This window comes from Schizosaccharomyces pombe (assembly GCF_000002945.2).
Source record: "Schizosaccharomyces pombe strain 972h- genome assembly, chromosome: III".
Classification (NCBI taxonomy): Eukaryota; Fungi; Ascomycota; class Schizosaccharomycetes; order Schizosaccharomycetales; family Schizosaccharomycetaceae; genus Schizosaccharomyces; species Schizosaccharomyces pombe.
The window spans coordinates 1,361,591-1,388,256 of NC_003421.2; the positions used below are offsets into that span (position 1 = coordinate 1,361,591).

Genomic DNA, 26,666 nt, shown 5'->3' on the forward strand with positions numbered 1-26,666 from the left:
TGTGTTGCAATTAACTTGTTAATTGCAATTTTTTTGATTAAAAAAAATAATGTATCCTTCGCATTCGAAAGGATATTTCAAATTTTTGTGCAATGCATCTCTGTTTGCCAAATACTTGAAAAGCAACGAGTTCTTCTTCTACTGAGAACTCCGCAAGGTAGGTAAATCTCGTGTAGCTGCTAAACAAATCCTACAGATAAGAAAAAATTGCCATTATACTTTTTTTCTGTAATATTTTTAAAGGCACAATTATCCAATTTTGTTTAACAGAACTAGTGTATTGCTAGATGAGGAAGTCTGTAGAAATGTGAAGTCGTATCCCATAGTATCAGGAATTAGTAAATTTAAGAGATTTTCAATCCACTGATTGTTTTAACTTCTCTAGTTTGTAATGTACCTTTTGTTTCAACCTTGGATGTTGGGACGTTTCTAGTTGAGGAGTGAAGCTACGAACCGTTTTAAATAATTAAGTGGTATTGCCAAATAATAATTAGTTTATAAATATACTGGAGTATACTGGTTTTCTATTCAAAAGATTCCCGATAAACTTTGCCTTACAGATATGTAATACCGTGTCCCCAGTAATTGCAAACAACTAGCAATTGAACCAATAATGAAAATTGATGTAGTCATTTGGTTCATCGATACTGGCCAAAATACTTAAAAATAGTTTGTTTACTCTTTGAATTTTCGTATTTTCATATAAGAAGGACATGCAAAAATTGTTCTCGATGTGCCATCTTTTCATGTTTACCATCCATCGTCCATTGCATGGCTATTCGATAAGTTTCCATAAACGATTTTTTGAATATGTAGTACTCAGCGAAGTATGAACGCAATGTTTGCTGTCTTTTTCTACAAAACCATTTCTTCCAGGTCTAACATTCAACGATACGAGATAATTTATGAATCAACGTCTTTTTATAAGCACAAGACAAAGAGTAATGAAGAAGAAAGCAACCTTGCAATGTGGAACACATTAACGAAATTCATTCCAAGGGTTCGTACTCTTCCCAACCTGTCCTCTACACTTACCCATGGCCAAAGTTCAACTGAGCCCGAAGGAGATTACCCTTTTTAGAACAGCATTAGTATGTTAATCTTCTACAATTAACAAATTGAAAATTTCTCTAACCCTGTAGAAATGCTATGAAACAAAACAGTACAAAAAAGGATTAAAGGCTATCGAACCCCTGTTAGAAAGGCATCCAGAGCATGGAGAATCCTTAGCAATTAAGGGAATTTTATTACACTCTTTAGGTAATACCAAAGAAGGATACGACAACGTACGACTTGGTCTTCGCAACGATGTTGGATCCGGTGTTTGTTGGCACATTTTCGGACTAATTAGCAGAGCCGATAAAGATTATGTACAGGCCGCTAAATGTTACATTAATGCTCATAAGCTTGAGAAAAACAACTCGAGTCTTTTGCGTGACTTGGCGTTACTCCAATCTCAACTTCGTCAATACAAGGCTCTAGCAGACACTAGGAATGCTTTGCTGCAGGACAATCCAGGAGTACGTGCCAATTGGAGCGCTTTAGCAGTAGCTCAATTTCTTCGAGGGGAATACGCTAGTGCATATAAAATAGTGGATGCATTTGAATCCACTATAAATCAAGGTGTGCCCGTTGATACCCAAGAAGAATCCGAAGCCATGTTATTCATGAACCTTGTTATATTAAAAAAAGATGGTGTTGAGGATGCCTATAAGCATTTACTGTCAATAGAAAAGAAGGTATTGGATCGGGTTGCGTTTTTGGAGACTCGGGCAGAGTACGAGCTTTATCTTTCCAAAATGGAAGAAGCCAAATCAACCATATATCTTCTGCTTGATCGAAATCCAGACAATCACCAATATTATTATAATCTTCAAAGAGCGTATGGGTATGAGGATGCCAGTGGTAAAGTATTGGATAGTGCTGAGTGGTTGAATTTATATTCTCAACTTGCTAAAAGGTATCCCAAATCTGAGTGCCCTACGAGACTACCTTTAGAAAAGCTTGAAGGGGATGAGTTTTTAACTCATGTAGATCTTTACTTGCGCAAAAAGCTTAAGCGTGGAATCCCATCTGTGTTCGTCGATGTCAAATCTTTGTACAAAGATACCAAAAAATGCAAAGTTGTTGAGGATTTGGTTAGTAAATACGCTTCCTCTCTTTCTACGACCAACAAATTTTCTGAAGATGACGATAATTCACAGATTGAAATTCCCACCACGCTTTTATGGACATATTACTTTTTAGCTCAGCATTTTGATCATGTTGGTGAGTTGGAAAAAGCTGAGAAATATGTTGATTTGGCAATTGATCATACCCCAACGCTTGTGGAGCTGTTCATGACGAAAGCTAGGATTTCCAAACATAAGGGAGAGCTTCAAACTGCCATGGAGATTATGGATCATGCTCGTAAACTTGATCTGCAAGATAGATTTATTAACGGCAAGTGTGCTAAATATATGCTCCGTAATGATGAAAATGAACTTGCCGCCAAAACGGTATCGTTGTTTACACGCAATGAGGCTGTTGGTGGTGCTGTTGGCGATCTTGCAGATATGCAATGCCTGTGGTACATGCTTGAAGATGGGAAATCATTTGCTAGACAAAAAAAATTTGCTTTGGCTTTGAAACGTTTTAGTACTGTTTTTAAAATATTTGATACTTGGGCTGATGATCAATTTGATTTCCACTTCTTCGCATTTCGCAAGGGATCTCTTCGTACATACCTGGACTTAATGTCTTGGGAAGACAGTGTTTATGACGATCCTTCGTTTAGAGAGGCTGCCCAAGGGTCTATTGAAATCTATTTTGCCTTATTTGATTTACCATTTGCTAAATATAGCCCTAAATTACCCGATTTTGAGAAGCTTTCTAGTGGAGAAATAAATGAAGAAGAGGAAAAGAAGATATACAAGAAGCTGAAGAAGGACCTTAGTAAACGATTGGAACGTGCTGAGAAGCTAAAAGAGGCCGATAAATCTCGTGCAAAATCTGAGGACGGTATGCCGGTAAAGTATGATGAGGATCCTCTTGGGGAGAACTTAGTTGCTACTAGTGAACCTTTGAAAGAAGCTCAAAAATGTCTTGAAAAATTACTCCCCTATGGAGATAAAAACCCAAGTGCTTACATTTTGGCGGCTCAACTTTACACTCGTTTGAAAAATTTCGATACCGCTAGTAAATACCTCGAACAAGCTAAAGTAATTTTGGGACAGAATGACCCAACTGTGATATCTACAGAGAAGTTTTATAACTCTATCAAAACTCAGTCTAACTAAAATAAAAGGTTTTTTACTTTTTGTACAATAATAGAAGCTGCAAACCACTTTGTTTAACAAATTAGTATGGAAAATAAAAGTGCATGGAAATAATATAAAGATGGTATTTTCATTGTTTTGTGCACCCCATTGTACCATTGAAATGTCTTGTTTTATTATATTGTTACAGAGAGAATATTCTGGTATATTTAACAAATCCCGGTTTTTGCCTACGCATATATATGTAGCATCACCAACCCACACGTACTTAGGATATCCGAAACGCAATTGTCCTTCAATTTGCTTACGCTTTGATTAATTATTACTCATCTTAATCAAAGTTAAATTTTTATTTCATTGTAAACACATTTAATATGTTGTTTGATGCTTTTACTAACGGATTTATGAATGATATTTTTGAATTTGGTGACCGATCGAAATTCAACAGATCGGCATGGTTATCGTGCTGGGGCCCAGCATTGGAGCTAAGAGAAACAGAGGATACTATTGAAGTTGATGTTGAAGTCCCTGGAATCGATAAGCAAAACCTTAAAGTTGATTTACATGGATCGAAGTTGACTATTTCTGGTGAGCGTAAAAAGCCAGAGGAAGAAAAAGCGGGCCCTCTTATTCGCTGGAGTGAAAGATGTGTAGGTGCTTTTTCACGTACGATAACCCTTCCTCAGCCTGTCGATGAAAAACTTATACACGCTTCTCTTAACAATGGTATCCTAAGCATTGTTATGAAGAAAAAGAACCCTGAGTTTACGACAAGAATTGTTGAAATTCAGTAGTTTCAAATACTCAATGCTAATTTAAACTATAGCATTGTCTTTTTTTGGTCCTGGCATTTTAATGCTTGTTTTATGTTTGTTCACCACCTTTTTTGCATGACATCCGATAAACTGCATGTAACAGATAAAAACCAAAGTACTACCCTCCTTTAAGAGAAATTTGATTATTAACGGCTATATATTCTCAAGCATGGCTTCATACGCTTGGCATCGATTTGCTCAAGTATCAGGCTTATTGCTAAATAACGGAGGATTAATATATTATGAGTTCTATTCATAATCTATGAAAGTAAATGAAAAGCTATTTTTCTCCCTTCTATCTGAAAATGGGATATCAGACTGCTACAAAATTAAATAAAATATTGGCAAGTTTTACGTTATCAATACACTACAGAAATAGGATAAATTCTAACAAATTAATGATTTGTATTTTTACATTTGATATGTTTTTAGAATACATCGTTCAAAGGATATTTGACTTCACTTTTGACCTTGGCAAAAAGTTGATTTTTTATCTTTTTCCAATGTAGGGAAAAAATATTGAAATTGCAGCCTGTGACAGGTTCACTAAACCAGTATTGAATATTCTATAAAGTAATTGTTGAAATATACTTTGACAGATTGCTAGCCTTGGTTCGAATGTTTTCGAGACCCAACTTTAACCAAATGTTACAGTAATTATTGATGGTTTTGGTATCTATCCTGTATTCTTTATTCTTCGAATAGTTTCGTTGATCGAATATTAGAAAAATTTATTCTCTGTAATCATGCATTTGTATTTGTAATGTATTAATCAAGTAAGGAAGAGAAGGTACTCACGGATCTGCTAGGACTATTAATCTAGACACAATTTAGATTCAAATTACAATAATTCAATATAAAAGCACCAATTTGAATCTTCAGATCTTGTTTTGAAATGATCAACAAAGATACTGTGAGATCCGAATGCACCGCATCCATTAACCAAGTACCACAAACGATGGCAAAAGTGTATGATTAGACATATTAAAGTCGATAACAATTACTAATTTTGATAGCCCTCGCAATTTTAAATTACTTGAAGAGCTAGAAAAGGGCGAAAAAGGCCTCGGAGAGAGTTCTTGCTCATATGGTTTGACGAACGCCGATGATATTACATTGTCCGACTGGAATGCAACGATTTTAGGACCTGCCCATGTATGTTTCTATTGGGGTATATTTCAAGTGTTAAATTGATGTAAAAAAAATGACCGGGGACTAGCTTTGAAATTTATGAAGACTTTCGAATCAATACACTTTGAAGCTTATCCTGTTTTAATACTTTTAACTTTCAATTTGTACTAATTTGTTATTAATTTAGAGCGTTCATGAAAATCGCATTTACAGTTTGAAGATTCACTGCGATGCCAATTACCCTGATGCTCCTCCCATCGTCACGTTCGTATCTAGAATTAATTTGCCTGGAGTTGATGGTGAAACAGGAAAAGTATGTGTATATTAGAGAAAGTTTGTAAAATACCTCATGTTCTCTGTAAATTCTTTTCATAGCAAATATCAGTATATTGTATGAAAATGAGAATTTGGTGTTGGCTTAACGAAGAGAAGCTAATTTTACGCGAAATAAAAAAATCAAGCTTTTTTCAGTTCATACTAACGTTAATTAGGTAAATCCCCACAAAATTGACTGCCTTCGCCATTGGAAGAGAGAATACTCTATGGAAACTGTTCTTCTAGATTTAAAAAAGTATGTCTATTAAACTTCGTATGAATGATCATCCTAACTTATGTTTTAGAGAAATGGCATCCTCTTCCAACCGAAAACTTCCTCAGCCCCCTGAGGGTAGTACATTTTTTTAAAGCAAAAAAGGAACTCTCATAGTACAGAATCTTTCAGCTATTGTTCCTATTATTCGATCGCTGATGGTGGCCTTCTTAGCTTACATTATCCATAGTTTCGACACTATGTGTATTCCTATTTTCCTTTTTTGCTTTCTTTACATCAACGATCCTTAAAACATGCAAATTACATTACAAAATGATAACTTACAATACCTAAAGATATTAATTCTATACCTGTATTTGACATTTTGGTGTTGTGTATTTATGTGTCGGAATTTTTATTGTAAACATTTCTTTTAGAATCATAAAAAAATTTGAGGCTACAAAAAGTAATTAGTCTTTATAAGTGTCTCTCCAATCCTTAAACATTCCAGGACAAGCATTTGTCAGAACTTCCCACGTTTGATCTCGTATGATTTGTTCGACAGATAGTTCACTTTGTAAGACAATTTGTACCTCTTCCGGAGGGGATAATTGCACTTGCACCTCTTTAGCGTAAGGATCCAAACGTTCGGAAACCTGAGTCGTTGATGATGAAGGCAATTGCTGCTGTGATTTTAAGGGTGATTTGGAAGTATTTCGATCTTGATCAAGTTGTGATCGTACAATAGTTTGACATTCTTTTAAGAATTGATCCCGACTTAACCAACCTTCGAACAACTTTTTCTTTACGTTTTGACAACGCTCTTCTTGGGTTTCATGTACCTTCCCTTCTGGGTATTCCCATTTTGCTGAATTAAGAGATAATTGGATGGTATCGTCTATCTTTCTAGCTTTCCTCAAAACATCTAAAAGTATGATTAGTATTGGATGAATTGGTTGTGTAAAAAAAACAGTGTTCGCATACTTTTCAAATACCTTATATTCATGCAAAGACCCCGTTTTTCTTCATTCATTGTGTTTAATATCAATTTTGTTTTCCTAATTAATAGTTTATTAGAGGGGATTTTGGTTTTTGAAAGAAAGACTCAGTCGCCTGGTAAATTCGTTCTTTGTATGTGTGTGCTAATTACCAAATGGGGCCTATTTGATTGAAATGTAGCTTTCGGCTACCATTTGGGATATCAACTAGAATTTTCAACTTTCGATATTTAACATTTAAAAAAACAGCTGATAAAGTAAATGATTGCGAATTGGCAGGGAGGATTTTATGTAGACTAATACTTTTACCATTGTGAATATGATATGCTTAACAATCCAGGTGAAGTTGCCTTTTATCGAGCAATTTATTTTTTAAAAATGTGCATATGCTTGAACTCAGCATATCATTTTACCGAGGGTCTGATCATGACATTGACAATTTCATTCGTATACAATTTAATTCTCGGCAAAAGCAGTTTTTGTGTGACAAAAAATTTCCCCTACTTCATTCATATTTGTATGTTCTCTTGAAATCAAAAGACAACCTGTGTAATCGTTTCATTATTGGTTTTCGGTCAAAGGGGCCAAGGCTATATGCATGGTCATTTCATCAGTGTTTTCAGCTTTTGCAGATATACCATCTGTGTACCTGATTTCTGTGAATTGTGGAGCAAGAGAATTATGGCTCACTATTACATCGATACATTTCGTTTCCTTGAGAGAGCAGCGATATGAATTTTTGGCGAACAGTTTGGGAGAAAGAACATCGTCGCTCAAATCACAAGAAGAAATGGTTTCAGTATCTAGAAATGGAAAACAACTTCTCTCTGAAGCTTCCTTCTTCCGTTTGGGAAAACACGTGCATCTTAATTTTTTGCCCTTCGAGAACACTTTTGAAATGGCATTGAGGAATGATTTCCAAATTTTCTGCACTTCCATATTGTTTACTTGTTATATTCAATCTTTTTCTTTATTGATTTCAAACTTTTTTATAGCGATTGAGGTTTCAAGATCTTTTTTCTGACAAATAAAAATATCTGATCAACGTTTTCTTGGATAGTGATTTTTTTTCTTTTTCAAGAAACAGGATGAAAAGATTCTCTTATCTGTTAAGCATTTGGTGGCTTTAATATTCTGTAAGTTTAGGTGATGAGGAGAACTGTGTGTTTGTTTACCTTGGATTAATATGTAAACAAAAAGCAAATATGTTTTAATGAGCCAATTGTATGATCATCCTTTTGCAAATCAGAAACTTTTCTTTTTCTTTAAAATTGAGACATTTATTGATAAATGTGAAGGGAAACTACAATTTAAACTGTTTATCCATAAGAACCTTCTTTGAGCCGCTCTTCTACAATCAGTTGATAAAATCAGGGCTGCTTTTTAATGAAAATATTTTTTTTGCTTTCTTTTTATCAAAATCTCTTCAGAGTATCACATACTTTCATAATTGGATTTACTTAAAAAGAGGAATTGATAGCTTCTGTTTATAAATAATAAAAAAAAAACTATAAGTATTAAATAGTTATAAATTTATGTATAGAATTTCTTTTAAAAAAAACAGTTTTTTACGAATTTCTATTAAAAAGGGCTTAGTTTTACAGATGGGAAATCTAACTCGCATGAGAAATAACCATTCATTATAGTATGACTGATTTGATGTCGAAAACGAGGAATTAAAATAAAGCAGAAAAAGCAAAAAGAATAAAAGGAAGCCTACAGCACCCCGGATTCCCATGTTGTCTCCAACCATAGTACTAACGAGGCCCTCAGACGCTTAACTGCAGTGATCGGACGGGAACTGGTGTTTTCGCCTAGGTATGGCCGTAGACATTTGTTGTGTTAAATAATAGTATTTATTCTGTTATTCAAGTAGGTTAACTAGTGAGTAGTTCATAGAAAAATAACTTGAGAAATGACAATCTTGATATGAATGATCATTGAAATAATTTGAAAACTAAAAAAAAAAATTGTTCAGATTGATAGGAATGCTACGTTAACAAAAATTGACGATTTACTCGCTCAGACAAAATTGATTTTTATATGCATTCTCAAGTCTAGTGAACTCAACAGCGTCTATTCCCGGCGTCTCTGAGTGAGTTAAATGGTTTTAGCGTAGCAATTATTGTTTTCATTTTTAATGGTACTAACCAAGTATATCAGTTTTATAGGAAAAGTGTTATTTGCAAAGTAAAATTAATCATTTATCTATAAATTGTTTTAATTTTATTGATAATTCGAGTGCTATCAAAGGTTTTATAAATTCATTTAGCCATCGACTTGGTATTTGCGCATAAACAGGATGTTTTAATGAAGTGTGTATTCTTACTATATCACGGTAGAATAAAATATAAAAATATAAAAAAATAAGTAAATAAACAAAAAACAATTTTTAGATTACTTTTTATTATGGGAAGCTCTTGCTGTTCTACTTAGTCTTTGTTAACAAATAAAAATGCCCAATAATAATTAAGATTTATTTGAAAATTTGAAAATTCTCAGTTTTCATTATATATAAAAAATTGCCATTTACTAGTTGAAAATAACATAAAGCAAATCTTTATGTCTTTTCTTAGTGATCTCTCTTCCTAATGTCTTTTTCAATTTTGCATGCTTCATAAACAATGCAAATCACAATATTTACATAAAAAGAGAATATCATAACCAAGACAATCTGTTCATCCACAATAGCTTTTTTTAAATAATACATGTAATTTTACTTTTCTTAATTTATGGGTTTAATCTACGGTTTTTTTAGCTTTGCTGTATCTGCACACATTGTGACAAAGGCCATACATAGCGCATGAAAAAACGCTTAAGATATTGAAAAGCCCAATGCAAATGCAAGATCTACCATAAGCTTTTTGCATTTTAGTATTGGAAAACATGAGTAGCTTGTTTTTTATGGATGATTTTGATTCGCAATTTTTTTTTATAATTTGGCCATTCTCACGATTAGCAAGTACAAATGAATTCATCTATAGGATGAAATAAGTGAAATTTTTTTGATTAATTAGCAAAAGTAAAAGCAGAAAGTGTTTTCAAATGCGACAGCTCAATCAGGTACACTAATAATACCTATCATACTAGCAATTCATCTCTATTAATCACGGGCAATCAAACTACTTCATTTTATCGGCACAGCAATAGCATACTTCAAACATATGATGTTTTTCGGACTTTTCTTTTTCTTCTATTTACATACAATTCGTATTCGGCGTTTTAAAATTGATGCATCGTTGTACCGTTATAAAAAATACTGTTCCCCAAGAAGGCACACTTTGCATATGTAGATAAACCGAGTGGGCTAAAAGAAGGTAGAAGGCATCAAGTATTCATACACAAGCAATTTCTTTTACATTTCCCAGCGATTTTTACCGCTTTACACTTCTTACCTCGAATTTCCTAAAAATCTCATAAATCTTTGTAAAACGATTCCTTCCGTGCATCACTAATTCATTTAGCAGATTTGGACAATACGCTATTCTACATTTAGCCATACAAAAGCATACAAATTGGCAAGCCCCACAGGTGCAAAAATCCGGGGGCTAAGACTGTGACGAAAATCCGATAGTTTTCAGTGGTAGGAAGAAAATTTTCATAAAATCCCCTTCATATCGTTATTAAGAGAAATCGCAAACTGCCGAGATCACAATGATGTTAAGTTGCCTCTCATGAAATTGGTAAAACGCTTGGAAAAATTATTTGGAACGTCCGTTTAAGCATGTTATGATGGATGCTTAAATTTAGTCAAAAAACAGACAGGGACAAGGGACTAGCTATCTTTGACAGAATATAGAGTTCTCAATTGTTAAAAGTTAAATCGATTTTAGATTTGCACGCACCAACGATGTTGTGAATGCTGGTTACATCCAACTTGTAAATATGTAGTGCACCAACTTAAATAAATTTGAATTGGATTTGACGAAGGAAGCAATCAAAAGGCAGAATATCCAAGAACGCTAGAAACATTTATTTCTATTGAACTGCCAGATATGTCAATAAAAAATGTATGGCACGAAGGATCAATGATTGAATGAATCATACACTTGTTCATAAAAAGCAACATTTCTCGCCAGTATCGCATTTAAAGGAAACTTTGTTCATAAACAAATAAGAAAAAGAAAGAAAAAAAATAAAAAATAAAAATATTATTTGATATTAGGAGAATGAAAAAAAGTTTAAAGAATTAACTTATCGCTGCCAAATGTATCTACTGAGTACCACTCCGATATACATTCGAAGCTAAATACTCCCGTATACATAAACCGCTAGATTTTTAAAAAAAGTGAATCTGAGAGAAATTTGTGCCTAGTTTTATTTTAAATACCTTAATTTCTAGTTTTCTTTGAACATCAGGTTCTCGAGTTGCTTGCACGGTAACATCGATGATAGATCAGATAATTTGTAGACGTAAATGTTAAAAATAAACAAGAACAAAAAAAACTTCATAGTAATAATTAGAAAAGTATCAAAAAATTAATAAGCATCCTTTACACGTTTTCCTTTTATTTACTAGCTTATTTATATTTGTTTATTTGTTTACACCCGGCCGCTGCAGCACACTCCGTTATCGTTATCTGTAACCAACGATATTTTCGGACATCGTTATAATATACTAAGCCTAATCATGTCTTCATAGACACCGATCGTTTCCGAGGCAACTCACAATGGATGTTTTGGCTTAGTTTTTTTATTACAAAGCCAATATTTTTATTGCACAAGCAAAGCTTTGCCGAGTTCTAACTGCTCCATTTGTTTTCAACCTCTTCCTCTACCAAACAGCTACACAAACGACTAGAAAGGAGAAAACGGCTGTATCAGAGAGTGTTGTGACAGTAATTTACTTTTACATACTCTTGCCGTTCTTGGAAACCATTCCCGTGTTTGCAATAGAGCCTTTTTTCTTTAACGGTTTGTATAAAGTTCAGCTTTTACGTTGCATTCTCTTTTTCTTTCTTCTCAACCTCCTTCGTTAATTTCTTTTTTATTTTTTGTTCCTCTTTTTGGATTTTCTCTTATTTCTTTTTGTTTGTTTTTCCATCAAAAACTCTTTTTCTTCATTTATTAACGTTGGTGGATTGTCGATAAGCTTGCTTGTTGTAAAGTAGATTAGACCCGACTTCCTCCTTTTATTCGATATAAAATATTTTCCAAGTTTCATTTCATTCTTTTCTTTAAAAGGGTTGGATATATACAGGTGGTATTGTTCTTCTAGACTTGTGTGTTTCTTGGCCTTTTTTTTTTCATCCGTATACCCTGTTCCGCTTCATCTTTCCTTTAGGCATCTCTTTTTGAGGTAGGGATTATCAAATAAGTAAACATTTAAAACGGAATCTATATATTTCCTTTTTCCTTATTTGCTATTTCCTTTTTTATCGGGGGATTCCCCTTTTCTAGTGTTACGCTTTCATTAACTGGCACTGTTCATAAGTGATTTATTAATATCCGTATCTCATCTCCTCCTTCTAACGTTTTGTCGATCCTTTCTTTTATCATTTCGCTTGCATTTCCCCCTTTATTTGCTTTCTGCTATCTATCTTCTCTTTCTTTTTTGTCTCAATAGCAGGTTTTGATTCCTCTTTAACGCTATCCCTGTGAATAATTGAGAAAGTTAATAGCTGTTGATTTTTCCGTAGTATTGATCAAAAAATTTCCTTCAGATCATTCCGTTTTGCATATTTTCAAAAAACCTTTTTTTACGATCTTTCCTTTTCCTCGGGTTTTTTGTTTATTTTTCTTATATTTTAATTACTTAAACACCCTATACGATTCTCTCGTTTACATCCTCATTTTATTTTTTTATCTTTTTGCCGTACGTACAGCTAGTCACATTTATTGAGTCTTTCTTATGCATGGTCTTCAAGGGTTATGTTTTAGAAGAGCTGTTATTGCTTTAGCACTTCTTCTTTTTCATTCCGTATTTGCTGCTCCATATTCCGAGGATGAAGAGCCTTGGAATTTAAATCAAAACAAAAACGCTTCCAGTGTTTTGGAGTATTCTGGTGAATGGGCAGATCATGATTTCTTTCCAAGCCCTGATAACTGGCGAATGAGTTTTATTACTGTAATTTTGGATCGTTGGTATGATGGTGATCCATCCAATAATGATATTGAAAAAACTCCATTTGAATATGATATTTCGGAAGTCAGTTTTCGTAATGGCGGTGATATCGTTGGGCTCGAGTTATCATTGGATTATCTTGAAGGTTTAGGTACACAAGGTATTTATATTGCTGGTACTCCATTTGTCAATATGCCCTGGGGAGCTGATCAATATTCTCCTTTGGATTACACTATTCTTGATCACCATTTAGGAACTATCGATCAATGGCGTTCAACTATTACTGCAATGCACGAAAGGGGCATGTATTTGGTTGTTGATTTGACGGTTGCCACTCTTGGTGATTTAATCGGTATGGTTGGCCATCTTAATGATACATCTGGTGTTGATTTTAACTTAAATGAGTATAATGCCATGTGGAAAACTTCTGAATATAGATATGTGGATTTTAACTTCACTAACGTTTATAATACTTCATGTGAATACCCAAGGTTTTGGGGTGAAGATGGTGGTCCTGTTTCTATTCAATTTAAAGGTTGTTATGTTTCAGACTATGATCATTACGGTGATACTGAAGCTTTCGGTTCCCATCCGGATTGGCAGCGTCAATTGTCAAAATTCGCATCCGTCCAAGATCGTCTTCGTGATTGGAAACCTGATGTTGCAGAAAAATTAATGCATCTTTCTTGTTTGGTGATTTCTATGCTTGATGTCGATGGATTCCGTATTGATAAGGCTACCCAGATGACTGCTGATTTTATTGTGGATTGGTCGATGTATGTGCGTGAATGCGCGGCGAAATACAATAAGAAGAACTTTTTGATCGTTGGTGAAGTTACTGGCTCATCTAGCTATGGTTCTATATACTACAATCGTGGCCGTCAACCTGATCAGCGGCCCCCTAATGTAACTGCAGCTTTTAATTATACATCTGATGAATCGCAGTACTCATTGAGAGATTCAGATCATTATGGATTTGACGGTTCAGCTTTCCATTACTCTATTTATCGTGCTCTATTACGTTTTCTGGGTATGGACTCAAAGATGGAAATTGATTTTGATGTTTCCTCAGTACTTACCACAGCTTGGAACGGTATTCAAATTAACGAAGATGCTGTCAATATAAACACAGGAACAGTAGAACCTCTACATATGTATGGCGTTGCTAATCACGATGTGTTCAGATGGGGAGCTATTGAAAATGGTACTGCTCGTTTGATCCTTGGTACAATGATTACGTCTTTGCTGTTTCCAGGTATTCCGCTTCTGTATTATGGCGACGAACAAGGTATGTATGTGTTGGATAACTCTGCAAATAATTATCTTTACGGACGTCAAGCCATGAACTCCGCCAGGGCCTGGTATATTCACGGCTGTTACAATGGTTCTGCTACATCTTATCCAACCGTGGATCTGTCACCTGCACAAAGAGGTTGTCAGGATTCCTGGAATTATCTGGATCACTTTGATATTGCTTCTGCTCATCGTAATGTTTATAGGAACATTCATAGCATCCGAAGACATTATCTTAGTTTGAGCGAAGGATGGCGATTTGATCATATAGCCAATTGGACAGATGATGTTTATTTTCCTGACAGTCAGCCTTATGCGTCCCCTATGGGATTGTATAGTGTTTTGAGAGGCCCCATGAAAGAAATTCAGGACTTTGATTCAATTACGAATGCCTCTAATGTCTCGAAATCCGAAGTTTGGGTTCTTTACGCGAATCGTAACGATACTCATCTTTGGTCCTATGATTGTACCGATGAGGACTCAGCAATTATTGGGCCCTGGAAGTCCGGTACTACTCTAAGGAACCTCATTTACCCTTATGACACTATTGAGTTAGAAGATTCATGGAATAGTAGCTGGGGCTGTATTCCGAATATTGAACTCGATCCTTACGCTTTCAAGTTATATGTCCCTGAAGAGGATTTTATTGAGAATGATCCCATTATTACTAGTCTTACACCTGAACATGACGCTAGAGTTGTTGCCTCGGGAAATGAGATTGATCTTACCATCGAATTTTCTAGGTCGATGGATTGTGATTCAATTAAAAATGCATTATCTGTTGTTTCGTCTACGCGTCCAAAAAATACCACTGCAGTAATCGATGTTGACTCGTCATTTTGTAGAAACTACAGCGAGGATGCTAGCACCTCATTACATGGACAGACTGCAGGTCGGTTTGCTTGGTATGGTACACTCACGAATATTGATCCTGGTATTCATCGAATTTCTCTCAAGTCTGTCCCTACCTCTGATTTCTCGTCTAGAACATTATCGACTGATAATTTTCTAATTAGAGTTGGTAGCACCAACAACCCCATTGTTCATTACAGTGCCAATTACTCGGATACTTTACTTATCATGCAAGATGGAGATCTGTACATCAATCACTCTGCCCCGGGTGCCGTATTGTTTCGTTACAGTACTGATTTTCAATCACATTGGAGTGATTGGGAAGAGTATAATGGCGGCTTAACTAAAGTTCAAGCGAGCAATTGGACCGGCACTCGAAGACAAGGATGGGAGGGTCATCATATTCATGTACAGTATTGGAGCGATTTAGGTGGCTCTGCAAATCATATGCAACAAAGTGATTACGGCTTCAAATATCGCCGATTTCTTCCGCATATGTTCCTAGAGGGTGACTTTAATGAATACGGTTACGATTCTGGTGTAGAAAATAGATTTTTGCAAAAAAGTGACTTTTATTGGGAAGCTGGATTTATTAGTGAAACGTATCCTGCTGCTATTCAACTTAATGTGTGGGGAATGAATCCCGACGGAATCCCTGACAAAACTCGCGTTTATGGAAGTCAAGGTAACTCTACTGTTTTGAGTAGAAGCGATCCAGCTTCTCTTGTTGGAAACAATATTACAATTTACCATCCTCCCCCTCATGGTTATCTAAGTTACAAAATCTTATTGCGAGATGATGATATGATTTACAGACTTGCACCCTCTGGCGAATGGGGAGTCTCAATTGCGATTTATGTACTTTGTATTGTAATTCCTCCACTTAGCGCAATAGTTGTATCTTGGGCATTTAAAAATTCGTTTTACACTGTTAAGTTTAACAAACACGGAAATAATGACCTTGGAAAGTTTTATCCTTTGAAATCATTGGTCCCATTTAGAAAAAAGAATGACTTGGATAGTCCCGCCAAGGTCACTCCTGTAGTCTCGGGTGTATCCGCTAGGAAAAAGAAATGTGTTTTAATTGCTACTCTAGAATATGATATCACCGATTGGAAAATTCGCATCAAAATTGGTGGACTTGGTGTTATGGCTCAGTTAATGGCTCAGCACTTGAAACATGAGGACCTCGTATGGGTAGTACCCTGTGTTGGTGATGTTGTCTATCCGGAAGCTGAAGAAGCATCTCCTATTGAAGTTAAGATTATTGATCAGACCTATACAATTAATGTATATCATCATTATTTGGATAACATCAAATATGTTTTATTAGATGCCCCTGTTTTTCGAAGACAGACCAGCAAAGAACCATATCCAGCTCGTATGGACGATCTTGGATCTGCCATCTTCTATTCGGCATGGAACCAGTGCATTGCTGAGGTTATTCGTCGAAATCCTATTGATATTTACCACATTAATGACTACCATGGCGCATTGGCTCCTTGTTACCTTCTTCCCGACATTATCCCTTGTGCCTTATCACTCCACAATGCTGAATTTCAGGGTCTCTGGCCCTTACGTACGCCTGAAGAGAAGGAAGAGGTGTGTGCTGTTTACAATATATCACAACGTGTTTGTACGAAATATGTTCAATTCGGTAATGTTTTCAATCTGTTGCATGCCGCCGTGTCATATATCCGTATTCACCAGAAGGGGTTCGGAGCGGTAGGTGTTTCCAATAAGTATGGTAAGCGATCCTGGGCTCGTTATCCTATTTTCTGGGGTCTTAAGAAAATTGGCAAGCTACCAAATCCTGATCCCACGGATACCGACGAGATTGTAGATGACAAGGCAGTGGCTATTACAGATATTGATCCTGATATGGAAAAGAGCAAGGTTGAACACAAGCGATTAGCTCAAGAATGGGCTGGTTTAGAGGTAAATGAGAAGTATGATCTTTTGGTCTTTGTCGGTCGTTGGTCTTCTCAGAAAGGTATTGATTTGATTGCTGATATAGCCCCTTCGTTGCTTGAATCATACAAGGTACAACTTATCTGTGTTGGCCCTATTATCGATCTTTACGGTAAGTTCGCTGCTGAGAAACTTGATGTTTTACAGAAAAAGTATCCTACACGTGTTTTCTCCCAACCTAAATTCACTCAACTTCCTCCCTACATTTTTAGCGGCGCTGACTTTGCTTTGATTCCTAGTAGAGATGAGCCTTTTGGTTTAGTCGCTGTTGAATTTGGACGTAAGGGAGCTTTAGGTATCGGAGCCAGAGTTGGTGGTTTAGGTCAAATGCCTGGTTGGTGGTATTCTGTAGAATCAAGTGCTACTCCTCATTTGTTAAAACAATTTGAACAAGCTTGTCAGCAAGCGTTATCATCTTCTCAACGTACCCGTGCTCGACTTCGTGCTCGTTCAGCCAAACAACGCTTTCCCGTTTCTCAGTGGAAGGCTAAACTAGAGGCACTTACCGATGGATGTATTAAATGTAGCCAAAAGTATGGAAGAAATTCTCGCTCTCGTTCTTCCTTCTACTCATTAATACATGAATCCTTTAGCCGTTCTTCTGAAGTCTTGCCTACAAGCAGTGATACAAACCTAGATGCTAAAAGAGCAGAAGAAGCTGAGATGATTATGATTGAAACCCCACCTACTGCTGAAGCTAATACTGGTGCCAAGCTGGATCGTTCATTATCTCTTGGTAGTCGACGTGGACCTGGCCATACAACTGAAGATGATGCAAGTGATGGATTAGATACTATTCAAGAAGAAAGCATGACCGCTGGAGATTCTACTTCTGGTGGTTCCGATATTTCAAGATATCGGGCTGAGCGATTGAATCCCGATTCTCACTCTCCATCAGAATATAGTTTTGATTCTGGTGATTATGAATTTGATCCCCAGCGTTCTTATTATTACGATGATTTATTTGATGATGACACCACCATTCGTAATGCACCTTCTTTCCGACCTCAAATGGGAAGTTTTGATGCTGAGCATGCTGTGGGCGCTACTTTTAGTCAGGACGATCTTTCGGACCCTGCTAGATCTGTTGATTCTGATTCTGTTTCTCCACCATTACCCCCGTTTGTTGCTGGCTCGAATCCAAATGCTCGCAATAATAACAACCCTTACTTTTACGGTAACTTGCATACTGAATCTAGTCTTAGTCTTGCCTCAGTTATGTCAGGAAAAGAAAAGCGTGACTTTTCTTTGACGAGAGTTGAAGAGACTTTTACTGATGAGGACGGTCAAGCATTAAGGTCGTTTTCTGAGAAGCTTCAAAAACTAAACGCCAAAAATTCTAAGGATGATTTGTGTATTGAACAATACTTAATGAAATCAGAGCGATCATTTTTCCATGAACGTCGTGCAATTAAGTTAGGTTTACAGAAGCCAAATAAACTTCACGTCAATGAGCTTTCATCTCACTCAGGCACTGAAGAATCCGAATCCTTGAGCAATGGACAAACTTCTTATGATGATATAATCGCCATGACTGACGAGTCCAACTACACTCAGCTAGGAGACGATGATTTTAAAACAATTCATGGTCTCAAAAAATTTATGCTTTTCAAGATTTACGACTGGCCGATTTATTCTATTTTCCTTGCACTTGGTCAGATTCTTGCCGCAACTGCATATCAACTTACATTGTTTACCGGTACTAGCAATATTCAAACGTACGAGATCTACTCTGTTTGCGCGTTCTTTATCGGCGCTTCATTTGTATGGTGGTTTATGTTTGCTCGTCTTCCTTCTTATTACGTTTTGTCGATCCCTTGGCTTTTTTATGCGGTTGCTTTGTTTTTGGTAGGGCTTCCTGCGTTTGACACAGTCGCTCCTGGACGTGTATGGATTACGAACGTTGCCGCCTGGATATACGCCATTGCTTCGGCTAGCGGATCTATCTTCTTTTCTTTGAATTTTGGTGAAGAAGGTGCTGTGCAAACTCGTATATGGGTTTTCCGCGCATGCTTAGTCCAAGGAGTTCAGCAAGTATGGTCAGCTGCTTTGTGGTATTGGGGTGCCCATCTCAATAAAAGATTAACTGCTGGTGAAGCTAATACTTTTAAGATGTCTCCCGCCATTCCTTCAATTACTTGGCCACTGAGTGCTGTTAGTATCTTAATTTTTGCATTATTGTTTAAGGGTCTACCGGAATATTATCGACAATTGTCTGGTAGTATACCAGCCTTTTATAAGTCACTTTTGCGAAGAAAACTGGTGGTTTGGTTTTGCATTTCCGTCTTTTTGCAAAACTTCTGGCTATCATCTCTTAATGGGCGCTCCTGGTCTTACTTGTGGGATATTGGAAATATTCATCAGTGGCAAATTTTCCTTTTAATTGTAGCTTTCTATATCGTCCTTTGGGCCTTACTACTTGGAGTCCTGGCTTGGATATCTCGAACTCACTCCTGGATTATCTGCGTTTTTGGTGTCGGATTGGGTGCTCCTAGATGGTTGCAACAATTTTGGGCTACTTCAAATATTGGCTTGTACCTACCGTGGGCAGGTTATTCCGGTCCTTATCTTGGTCGTACACTATGGCTATGGTTGGGGGTGTTAGATGCTATTCAAAGTGTTGGAATCGGTATGATATTGCTGCAAACATTAACTCGTCGTCACGTAGCAAGTACGCTTATGACTGGACAGATAGTTGGTGCCGTTGCTACAATGATCGGACGTGGTGCATCACCCAACCGTGAGGGACCTGCTAATGTATTTATTGACTTTACTAAATGGAATCATGGTGATGGCTCTTCAATCTTAGCAAGCGCACCTTTTTGGATTAATATTATTTGTCAACTTGCTATTTGCGTAGGTTATTTGGCCTTCTTCCGTCGTGAAAACCTTAGTCGTCCTTAGTTTTCTAGTCTTAGTCTTACAAAGCGAAATTTTAATTGAAGTTCACGAAATCGGAGCATGTACAGTTACTGTGATGTTTTAAACAAAATATCCTCCAAGCTCGGTCTTGTTGAGCATCAGGTCTTTTAAATGAATACTTCAAGTTATGTTTCATTATATTCTATATCCACCTTATTTAACTTCCTCATATCCTTGTTACTATTCTTATCTAGTTTCCGTTGGCATTTGGCTTTGCTGACGAGAATGTGTTATATCTAAGCTTTATTTAAGGGAATATCACTTGGTCATACATAAATTGCATTATAAATTTCAATTAGCATAGTATCTACATTTTATGATAAGTGTTACATGTTTCCATTAAAACAAAATTAAATCTATCCGCCCTTTGTATGCTTACCGATTTCTTTCATACAATTAGATTTTTTGTAATACTAGTATATTAGAGGAGCTAGTTTTCATTGCTGTCTGTGGATGATCCCTCAACATATACGGCTTTATATACCTCTTATAGAATACGAATGACAAATAGAATATTTCAGTTTATCATGTAACAATGCTATTAAAAACATAAGTTGCCGTTATTTAAAAGAGCATGGCGAGACAAGATAGTACCACCACCGATTTACTTTCACCAACTATTGTAAACTAAGAAGTCAAATTTTGGTGGAATACAATTAGCAAATGTCACGGGAAATGGATCTATTGTTTAAGAACGAAATGACTATTTCGCATCAGAAAATAGTAATGATGCTATTCATAAAACCGTATGCAGATGTGAATATAAAAAAGTAGTCTATGGCTGTTAAATTCTTAAGATGCGAAAGGTAATAATTCTTTTCTAATTACTCATTCCTCTCTAATGTATACACCAACAACAACAAAAGAATTGTTTTATAGCTGTAGACAATGCGACGAACAATTTGTTAAATATGGAAAACCAGGACAGCTTCATCAGAAATTAGGTTAAAGATCTGTAAAAAGCTTATTTATGCTTATTGCACCAAAAAATATATAAATGAAAACATAAACAGCGGCTGTTAAAAGCCTATTAATTAAATACCAAGTTTCAAATGAAGACACATTGCTCAGCTATCTTCGTCTTCTCTATAATTATAGATGTGCTTTTCGCGATGCCCAGACCTCGCAACATTTCCAAAATTTTTAGGGTTTGTCCTTCCAGGAAAATCTTCAGTGCTTTTAAATATACTAGATTCTCCAATCTTCTTTCGTTTGCCAACGCGTCCAGTTTTTACACCTCGAGCAGCAAACTGTTTCCAAGAATTTTGTGATGCTTCAAGTGCTGCTTTAGGTTTTAGTTGTTTTTGCTGCTTTTGGGAGTATGAAACACTAGGAACAGGTGGAGGGTTAGAGGGAGGAATGGGAGAGATCTTTGGTAGGGTTGAAACATGCTGAGCGACATTTTGGATCGGAGATACGTTAGCCGTTACAGCCGCCGAACTCTTCATATCTGGAGAAGAGGCACGAGACGCATAATTGGAAGGACTTGTAGACATAGATGCTACAGATATTGCTTTTGTAGGCTCTCTAACAGGTGTACTACGTATAGTGGTAGATTTTTTGAGAATTTCTTTATTTCCTTCTATTTCCTGACGTTTTTCCTCAGGCATGGCCTTAATATGTTTGAGGGAAACAGTTTCAATGTCAGGATAGTCAAGAAATTGTACTGTGTACTTTTTGTTTGCACCGAAGCCTGAAACAGCAGTAATACGTGAAGGATAAAATAAATAATCTCCTGAAACCCATCGGGCCATTACTAAATTTCCAGGCGTAAAGTCGATATGTACTGGCTTTGAAGTATTGAAACCTGCAACACCATTTTGGGAATTTTGAAACGTATTTTTATCATTTTCTACACTTTCTTGTAGTAAGTTTTCAGTAAGGCTAATTAATTCCTTTAAATCATTTTCCAGTAACTGTAATTCCTCGTTTTGGGGAGTCTTCTGAAGAGAAATTTGAACGAGAGCAAGCTGGCTCTTGTATTCCTCTAATTCCTTCTCCATACGATTACTTTTATAGATTTAATAGATTTTTTTTTCAAACAGTAAAAATTTCCAAGTGTAATGGCTTTATCGCCAAAACCGGTTGTAAGTGTAGATAATATGTGAAGCAGGCGCTCAGTGAAGTGCCTGAAAATTAAGCTCAGCTATTACACTAGGGTGAAGAAAACAATATTGGAGTGAGATTAAATTTATACTAAAAGCACTAATTCTTTAACTCAATATACTAAGACATTATTGATAATAGTTAAAACAAAGAAGAATATTTGATATTTCTATATTCAGTATAATCAAGACGTAAAAGAAAGTATTCTATCAAAAATTTCATGCTCTCGAAAACTATGGATGGGTAAAAAGAACTGGATAATCAAGTATTTTCGAGGTTCGTTTATGGCGTGCATGATATCGATTAAAGGCATTGAACGTTTAATGCCGCATAATGGAGGATAAATTATTAATCCAGAAGACAATATGTTTCCGAACTCCAAGCATTCCTTCTTTATATGAATTTATTATTTTCTAGGTCAGCTAGAAGCAATGGCATTAGGAGGTACTATAATTTAACGATTTCACTCGTATATCTTTAAAATTTTGGAGTAAATGAAATTCTTACAAAACAGTTTTACTAGGACCATAAGATCGATCCATAAAGACCTTCGAGACTTCCCAGGCAAGCCAATCGCTGGTAGTCGTTGGCAATAATCCCATTCTTTGCAGCTTATAGACTCCAATCCCCATAAGCAATAATTGGAATAAAATATAAGCACCCATAGCGGGCCAAAGGGTTCCTGGGTGGGTGCCTTTAAATGGGGTGAAGGCAGATCCTGTAGATGTTATTGCTTTCAGTGGATTTACAAGCAACATAAGAGTCGTCATAATACTGAAAATTTGTAGTGAATTACCAGACATGTATGCTAAAATAGCGTTCATAGGAATTTGTTTAAGGGGGGAATATGCAAGCTCCCATGCTTTCTTTAGTAAGAGATCCTTTTGTAATTCTTCCTCTCGTTTAGCAAATATGGAAGTTGAGGAAGCTGAATTTCCTGAATGAATGTTTTTGGAAACCAACGACTTCTGTTGAAATCCTCGAGGCGTAGGGAACTTGTCAGAATTGTCAACGATCTTTTTGGGCTTCTTTGCTAACGCTGGTTTGACCAAATCGATCCAATCTGTTTCTTCGTTAATGTGCATCTTGAAAGGGAAAAAAGAGAAATTTAAAGTTGCGACTAAATTTTTGGACTCGTAAACCAAGGAATAAATTTAGTCAATGAATGAAAAGCCTGATTGCAGCTAACCTACAGTCAAAAAGTATTGGTAGCACCTCAATTATGTTTCTAAAATACGAAGACCAGCCTTATTTGATGTTTCTGAAACAAGATATTTCACCAGAAGTCAATCTCAGTTTTTCGTTATTTGATGTAAGTTGGGTGGTAGAACAATCTTTTCAAGCAAATTAATAACTTTGGTTGAAGTTAAAAATTTTCTGGTCTAAATAATTTGAGAACACGCCTCAAAATATAATATTTCAAAATAAACAATATAGTGGAGGTGGCAGATGCTAAGGAACGAAACTGGTGGTAATAGTGAAAAGCCCATCAGCTAATGAATCCCAAAAATACAAGCGCAAACAATGGCAAAAAGAAAGCCATCCTGTTATAAAAGTTCAAGATTAACTTGCTTTTGTGCTTTCTTTGGTTTTCTACTGTCTCATGGCCCGGATATGAATATGTACAACGCTTAAACATCTAATGTTAATGATTTCTTGTTAATTATCAAACCCAACGATCATTATTGATTACAGCTGGAATTAGTTTTGGTTTCTTTTATGGATATAGGATCTTGATCTTGAAAAAGTTCTGACTCTTTATCTTACAATGGTAATACCATGCTCAATGATTGATATTTTTACACTGAGATGTTTTCAAATATTCAATGGATAAAGAACATATCGTTTTGTAACTTTTTAAGCATAATCTCGTTAGCCAAGCTATTACATAAACAAAGATCGGATACAGTATGAAAGTACTCATGGTGTAAATATTTAGGAAGACGTGTTTTGGAGGGCACTCTTTGTGAGAATTTTTTTCTTATTCTAGAATATGAGTTTTAACATATTGCCGCAAGCCCAAAATTGAGTTGTACGACTCAATATACTCTGCCTAAAAAGTAAGTGCATTTTCGAAGCATAAAGAAAAAAAATGAACATTACTGGAAATTTATTTTGAAATAATCGCTTTTTAATCGTGTAATGTATTGTTATTGATTACCTTACCGATACTGATAATGCTTGCTTTTCTCCTGTTTCGAGTTTCCGTTCAAAAGACTTCTTGTTTATGATATATGACTGCGCATAAGAAGTGATAATTGTCCTTGTATATTAATATTGCCTGAAATAACTTGTAAGACCGAGCGTCTAATTTTTAAAAATATATAATATCAAGAGGAAAAACTTGCCGTTCTGCTATGATAGAGCAAAGTCGAAAACAACGTGAACCTTCAACGAAATTCTTTACAATTTATAAACCATTTCAAGTCCTCCATTCTTTAAAACGGAATGATTCTCCTTGCACTCGAATCTCACATAAATATATTCAACGAAATATAAAAGACACTTTGTTTATTTTCAAATAGCTTGTTTGCTAGAATTGCTGCTACGACTAATTCAAAGGCAGCCTTTGGAAATTGAACAACATTAAATACGACTCTAGTTTCCATTGTTTCATTACTGCTCTTTTATACCGTTCACAGTTTTCTAAGACCCCTCAAATAAAAGCAATTCGCGCTTTTGTAACTAACTTCATTCTGGCCTAATTCATACGAAACACTAATGAATGGGATAAGGACCGTTGGGCAGTTTTCTGAGTAAAGTAATAATAACAGTATCCTGTTGCATTTGATCAAATTATAAAATGATCTAAAAAACTCAAGCACCCATGATATGAACCGTAAAAAACCTTTCCTTTTTCAGAGACCTGGGTACAGAAACTTGATCACGGTTTATTATAGATAAGGGCCACTGTAAAAACATAATTCAAAAAAATATAAATCAATGTTATCTAAAAAAGCAGAGAAATAAGAAATTTCACTAATCAACAGTAAACGTGTGGGAAAGGTTGAATGTTGTAAGACTAGCGTCACATCCCTCCAAATTATAAATCAGAACAAAATTTATACTGACGCTCACGAAATACAAATTACTGAAGATTCATAAACAGACGATATTTTCCTTGATTTTTGTTTCAAGTTGGTTTTCCCCATTTTGAAACTATTTGGTATACCAATTGCACCAGAACTGAAAGTATAGTAGACATTTACTTTTCGTGAGAATTAGAGAATTTCTTAAAATTATTTTTCTTCTCGATTTGACTGTCATTTCACAATGCCTATTGTGAACGGTTTTAAAGTAGGACCTATTGGCTTAGGCCTTATGGGTTTAACTTGGAGACCCAAGCAAACTCCCATTAAACAAGCCTTTGAGTTAATGAATTACGCCTTGTCCCAAGGTTCGAACTATTGGAATGCTGGAGAATTCTATGGCATCAATCCTCCTACTGCCAATTTAGATTTGTTGGCTGATTATTTTGAAAAGTATCCAAAAAATGCCGATAAAGTATTTTTATCAGTTAAGGGAGGAACAGATTTTAAAACACTCGCTCCCCATGGAGATCCTGAATCAGTGACTAAGAGTGTAAAAAATGCACTTACTCGTTTACGTGGAAAGAAAAAGCTAGATCTCTTCCAATGTGCCCGAGTTGATCACAAAGTTCCAATTGAAACTACCATGAAAGCATTGAAGGCTTTTGTAGACTCAGGAGAAATTTCATGTGTCGGTCTTAGCGAGGCTTCTGCTGAAAGCATCAAACGCGCCCTTGCCATCGTGCCTATTGCGGCAGTCGAAACCGAATACTCTCTATTCTCACGAGATATCGAGAAAAATGGCATTCTCGATACTTGTACACAGCTCTCTATCCCAATAATCGCTTACGCGCCTTTCTGTCATGGACTTTTAACTGGGCGTGTCAAGACTGCTGAAGATCTTAAAGACTTTATCAAAGCATTTCCCTTCTTACGGAATATGGACAAGTTTAATCCAAAAGTTTTTGAAAAAAATATCCCGTTTCTTAAAGCAGTCGAGCAATTGGCTCAAAAGTTTGGTATGAGTATGCCTGAATTCGCTCTTAACTTCATTATTGCAAACGGAAAAGGCATGATCATTCCTATTCCTGGATCTACAACTGTTCAACGAGCTGAGAGCAATCTTAGTGCACTCAAGAAATCTTTGAGTTCAGAACAACTTGAAGAGGCTAAAAAAGTTTTGGATAAACATCAAATCTTTGGACTTCGTTACAACAAACAACTTGAATCCACCCTTTCCATCTGAGCATGATTTTAGCAACTTCACCGATTTGAGTTTTTTATTTAATATTTGCATTTAACCTTAACTCCTCTCTAGATTTAGATGTATACATGCTGTGTCATCCTATCGGCATCAATACAATAAAATATTTCTTTAAAAACTAAGACTGTAGTCTTTGAGTTTATTCACACCTTTATATATTATTCTCTATTGTCAGTGATTTATCTTACACTGTGTAAAAAATAGAAAGTAAGGTAGTGTAAGGAACAAGAAAACTTTCAATAAGCTTTGGGTATAATTGAATAATCAGAAACTTCCTTTACACAGAATAATCATGACTTTGGTGACACAATTTTTTAGAATGTCAACTGCTCTGCATAAAGTAATTTAGGAACGAAATTGTAGCCTTGATATAAATTCAACCCTAAAGTATTATGATGGTCTACGGTTATTTCGGTCTAGTCGACGATGCACAAA

General features: G+C 35.8%; 10 protein-coding genes, 12 long non-coding RNA genes and 1 other non-coding gene across 23 annotated transcripts, besides 1 other annotated feature; 10 read left to right on the forward strand and 13 right to left on the reverse strand.

The window, feature by feature from the left end:
• Nucleotides 1-64: 64 nt before the first annotated feature.
• SPOM_SPNCRNA.7337 lies at nucleotides 65-436 on the forward strand. Its single transcript, NR_196676.1, has one exon. It is a non-coding gene; the product is annotated as a non-coding RNA (long non-coding RNA).
• On the reverse strand, nucleotides 86-1,126 carry SPOM_SPNCRNA.7338. The gene has a single exon (NR_196677.1). It is a non-coding gene; the product is annotated as a non-coding RNA (long non-coding RNA).
• naa15 (NatA N-acetyltransferase complex regulatory subunit Naa15) lies at nucleotides 1,028-3,363 on the forward strand. Its single transcript, NM_001023149.3, has 2 exons — nucleotides 1,028-1,091; nucleotides 1,143-3,363. Exons 1-2 carry the CDS (start codon nucleotides 1,038-1,040, stop codon nucleotides 3,276-3,278), a joined length of 2,190 nt encoding a protein of 729 aa, NP_588160.1. The 5' UTR covers nucleotides 1,028-1,037; the 3' UTR covers nucleotides 3,279-3,363.
• On the reverse strand, nucleotides 1,245-2,222 carry SPOM_SPNCRNA.7339. Its single transcript, NR_196678.1, has one exon. It is a non-coding gene; the product is annotated as a non-coding RNA (long non-coding RNA).
• On the reverse strand, nucleotides 2,342-3,087 carry SPOM_SPNCRNA.7340. The gene has a single exon (NR_196679.1). It is a non-coding gene; the product is annotated as a non-coding RNA (long non-coding RNA).
• Nucleotides 3,364-3,527: 164 nt separating the features above from the next.
• hsp20 (Hsp20 family protein) lies at nucleotides 3,528-4,549 on the forward strand. The gene has a single exon (NM_001023150.3). It carries the CDS (start codon nucleotides 3,632-3,634, stop codon nucleotides 4,049-4,051), a length of 420 nt encoding a protein of 139 aa, NP_588161.1. The 5' UTR covers nucleotides 3,528-3,631; the 3' UTR covers nucleotides 4,052-4,549.
• Nucleotides 4,550-4,571: 22 nt separating this feature from the next.
• Nucleotides 4,572-5,624, reverse strand: SPOM_SPNCRNA.7341. Its single transcript, NR_196680.1, has one exon. It is a non-coding gene; the product is annotated as a non-coding RNA (long non-coding RNA).
• On the forward strand, nucleotides 5,006-6,115 carry mms2 (ubiquitin-conjugating enzyme Mms2). Its single transcript, NM_001023151.3, has 5 exons — nucleotides 5,006-5,041; nucleotides 5,089-5,227; nucleotides 5,391-5,516; nucleotides 5,695-5,774; nucleotides 5,824-6,115. Exons 1-5 carry the CDS (start codon nucleotides 5,031-5,033, stop codon nucleotides 5,885-5,887), a joined length of 420 nt encoding a protein of 139 aa, NP_588162.1. The 5' UTR covers nucleotides 5,006-5,030; the 3' UTR covers nucleotides 5,888-6,115.
• An 18-nt stretch (nucleotides 6,116-6,133) lies between these two features.
• Nucleotides 6,134-6,864, reverse strand: mix23. The gene is made up of 2 exons (NM_001023152.3): nucleotides 6,717-6,864; nucleotides 6,134-6,657 (listed from the first exon to the last, which is right to left on the reverse strand). The coding sequence occupies exons 1-2, from the start codon at nucleotides 6,763-6,765 to the stop codon at nucleotides 6,203-6,205; spliced, it is 504 nt and encodes a 167-aa protein (NP_588163.1). The 5' UTR covers nucleotides 6,766-6,864; the 3' UTR covers nucleotides 6,134-6,202.
• On the forward strand, nucleotides 6,175-6,678 carry SPOM_SPNCRNA.7342. Its single transcript, NR_196681.1, has one exon. It is a non-coding gene; the product is annotated as a non-coding RNA (long non-coding RNA).
• Nucleotides 6,865-6,880: 16 nt separating the features above from the next.
• Nucleotides 6,881-8,203, forward strand: SPOM_SPCC338.03C (uncharacterized protein). The gene has a single exon (NM_001355915.2). It carries the CDS (start codon nucleotides 7,329-7,331, stop codon nucleotides 7,752-7,754), a length of 426 nt encoding a protein of 141 aa, NP_001343057.1. The 5' UTR covers nucleotides 6,881-7,328; the 3' UTR covers nucleotides 7,755-8,203.
• Nucleotides 7,292-7,669, reverse strand: mug112 (the record flags this gene model as incomplete). The annotated part of the gene is made up of 1 exon (NM_001023153.1): nucleotides 7,292-7,669. One exon carries the CDS (start codon nucleotides 7,667-7,669, stop codon nucleotides 7,292-7,294), a length of 378 nt encoding a protein of 125 aa, NP_588164.1.
• Nucleotides 8,204-8,323: 120 nt separating the features above from the next.
• Nucleotides 8,324-8,559: a sequence feature (RNA overlapping with rRNA (SPOM_SPNCRNA.7343) was converted to a misc_feature.).
• On the reverse strand, nucleotides 8,384-8,612 carry SPOM_SPRRNA.03. The gene has a single exon (NR_151395.1). It is a non-coding gene; the product is annotated as a 5S ribosomal RNA (ribosomal RNA).
• A 674-nt stretch (nucleotides 8,613-9,286) lies between these two features.
• On the reverse strand, nucleotides 9,287-9,515 carry SPOM_SPNCRNA.7344. The gene has a single exon (NR_196682.1). It is a non-coding gene; the product is annotated as a non-coding RNA (long non-coding RNA).
• A 228-nt stretch (nucleotides 9,516-9,743) lies between these two features.
• SPOM_SPNCRNA.7345 lies at nucleotides 9,744-11,176 on the reverse strand. The gene has a single exon (NR_196683.1). It is a non-coding gene; the product is annotated as a non-coding RNA (long non-coding RNA).
• Nucleotides 9,987-11,084, forward strand: SPOM_SPNCRNA.1190. The gene has a single exon (NR_150048.1). It is a non-coding gene; the product is annotated as a non-coding RNA (long non-coding RNA).
• A 330-nt stretch (nucleotides 11,177-11,506) lies between the features above and the next one.
• On the forward strand, nucleotides 11,507-20,173 carry ags1 (cell wall alpha-1,3-glucan synthase Ags1). Its single transcript, NM_001023154.4, has one exon. It carries the CDS (start codon nucleotides 12,582-12,584, stop codon nucleotides 19,812-19,814), a length of 7,233 nt encoding a protein of 2,410 aa, NP_588165.3. The 5' UTR covers nucleotides 11,507-12,581; the 3' UTR covers nucleotides 19,815-20,173.
• SPOM_SPNCRNA.7346 lies at nucleotides 12,508-13,110 on the reverse strand. Its single transcript, NR_196684.1, has one exon. It is a non-coding gene; the product is annotated as a non-coding RNA (long non-coding RNA).
• Nucleotides 20,174-20,464: 291 nt separating the features above from the next.
• Nucleotides 20,465-21,954, reverse strand: spf30 (splicing factor Spf30). Its single transcript, NM_001023155.3, has one exon. It carries the CDS (start codon nucleotides 21,833-21,835, stop codon nucleotides 20,900-20,902), a length of 936 nt encoding a protein of 311 aa, NP_588166.1. The 5' UTR covers nucleotides 21,836-21,954; the 3' UTR covers nucleotides 20,465-20,899.
• Nucleotides 20,901-21,853, forward strand: SPOM_SPNCRNA.7347. Its single transcript, NR_196685.1, has one exon. It is a non-coding gene; the product is annotated as a non-coding RNA (long non-coding RNA).
• A 158-nt stretch (nucleotides 21,955-22,112) lies between the features above and the next one.
• Nucleotides 22,113-23,385, reverse strand: emc4 (chaperone EMC4). Its single transcript, NM_001023156.3, has one exon. The coding sequence runs from the start codon at nucleotides 23,021-23,023 to the stop codon at nucleotides 22,442-22,444; it is 582 nt and encodes a 193-aa protein (NP_588167.1). The 5' UTR covers nucleotides 23,024-23,385; the 3' UTR covers nucleotides 22,113-22,441.
• Nucleotides 23,376-26,466, reverse strand: SPOM_SPNCRNA.1191. The gene has a single exon (NR_150049.1). It is a non-coding gene; the product is annotated as a non-coding RNA, possible alternative UTR (long non-coding RNA).
• akr7 (pyridoxal reductase) lies at nucleotides 25,015-26,371 on the forward strand. The gene has a single exon (NM_001023157.3). It carries the CDS (start codon nucleotides 25,212-25,214, stop codon nucleotides 26,211-26,213), a length of 1,002 nt encoding a protein of 333 aa, NP_588168.1. The 5' UTR covers nucleotides 25,015-25,211; the 3' UTR covers nucleotides 26,214-26,371.
• Nucleotides 26,467-26,666: the final 200 nt, after the last annotated feature.

Excerpts from the sequence above, each read along its gene's own strand:
- naa15 (NM_001023149.3), top strand. The coding sequence starts at position 1,038 with ATGGCCAAAGTTCAACTGAGCCCGAAGGAGATTACCCTTTTTAGAACA. Across the intron at positions 1,092-1,142 it reads CCCTTTTTAGAACAGCATTA|AAATGCTATGAAACAAAACA; the intron begins GTATGTTAATCT and ends CTAACCCTGTAG.
- hsp20 (NM_001023150.3), top strand. The coding sequence starts at position 3,632 with ATGTTGTTTGATGCTTTTACTAACGGATTTATGAATGATATTTTTGAA.
- mms2 (NM_001023151.3), top strand. Across the intron at positions 5,228-5,390 it reads CGATTTTAGGACCTGCCCAT|AGCGTTCATGAAAATCGCAT; the intron begins GTATGTTTCTAT and ends TTATTAATTTAG. Across the intron at positions 5,775-5,823 it reads GTTCTTCTAGATTTAAAAAA|AGAAATGGCATCCTCTTCCA; the intron begins GTATGTCTATTA and ends CTTATGTTTTAG.
- mix23 (NM_001023152.3), bottom strand. The coding sequence starts at position 6,765 with ATGAATGAAGAAAAACGGGGTCTTTGCATGAATATAAGGTATTTGAAA. Across the intron at positions 6,658-6,716 it reads GAATATAAGGTATTTGAAAA|ATGTTTTGAGGAAAGCTAGA; the intron begins GTATGCGAACAC and ends TCATACTTTTAG.
- SPOM_SPCC338.03C (NM_001355915.2), top strand. The coding sequence starts at position 7,329 with ATGGTCATTTCATCAGTGTTTTCAGCTTTTGCAGATATACCATCTGTG.
- ags1 (NM_001023154.4), top strand. The coding sequence starts at position 12,582 with ATGCATGGTCTTCAAGGGTTATGTTTTAGAAGAGCTGTTATTGCTTTA.
- spf30 (NM_001023155.3), bottom strand. The coding sequence starts at position 21,835 with ATGGAGAAGGAATTAGAGGAATACAAGAGCCAGCTTGCTCTCGTTCAA.
- emc4 (NM_001023156.3), bottom strand. The coding sequence starts at position 23,023 with ATGCACATTAACGAAGAAACAGATTGGATCGATTTGGTCAAACCAGCG.
- akr7 (NM_001023157.3), top strand. The coding sequence starts at position 25,212 with ATGCCTATTGTGAACGGTTTTAAAGTAGGACCTATTGGCTTAGGCCTT.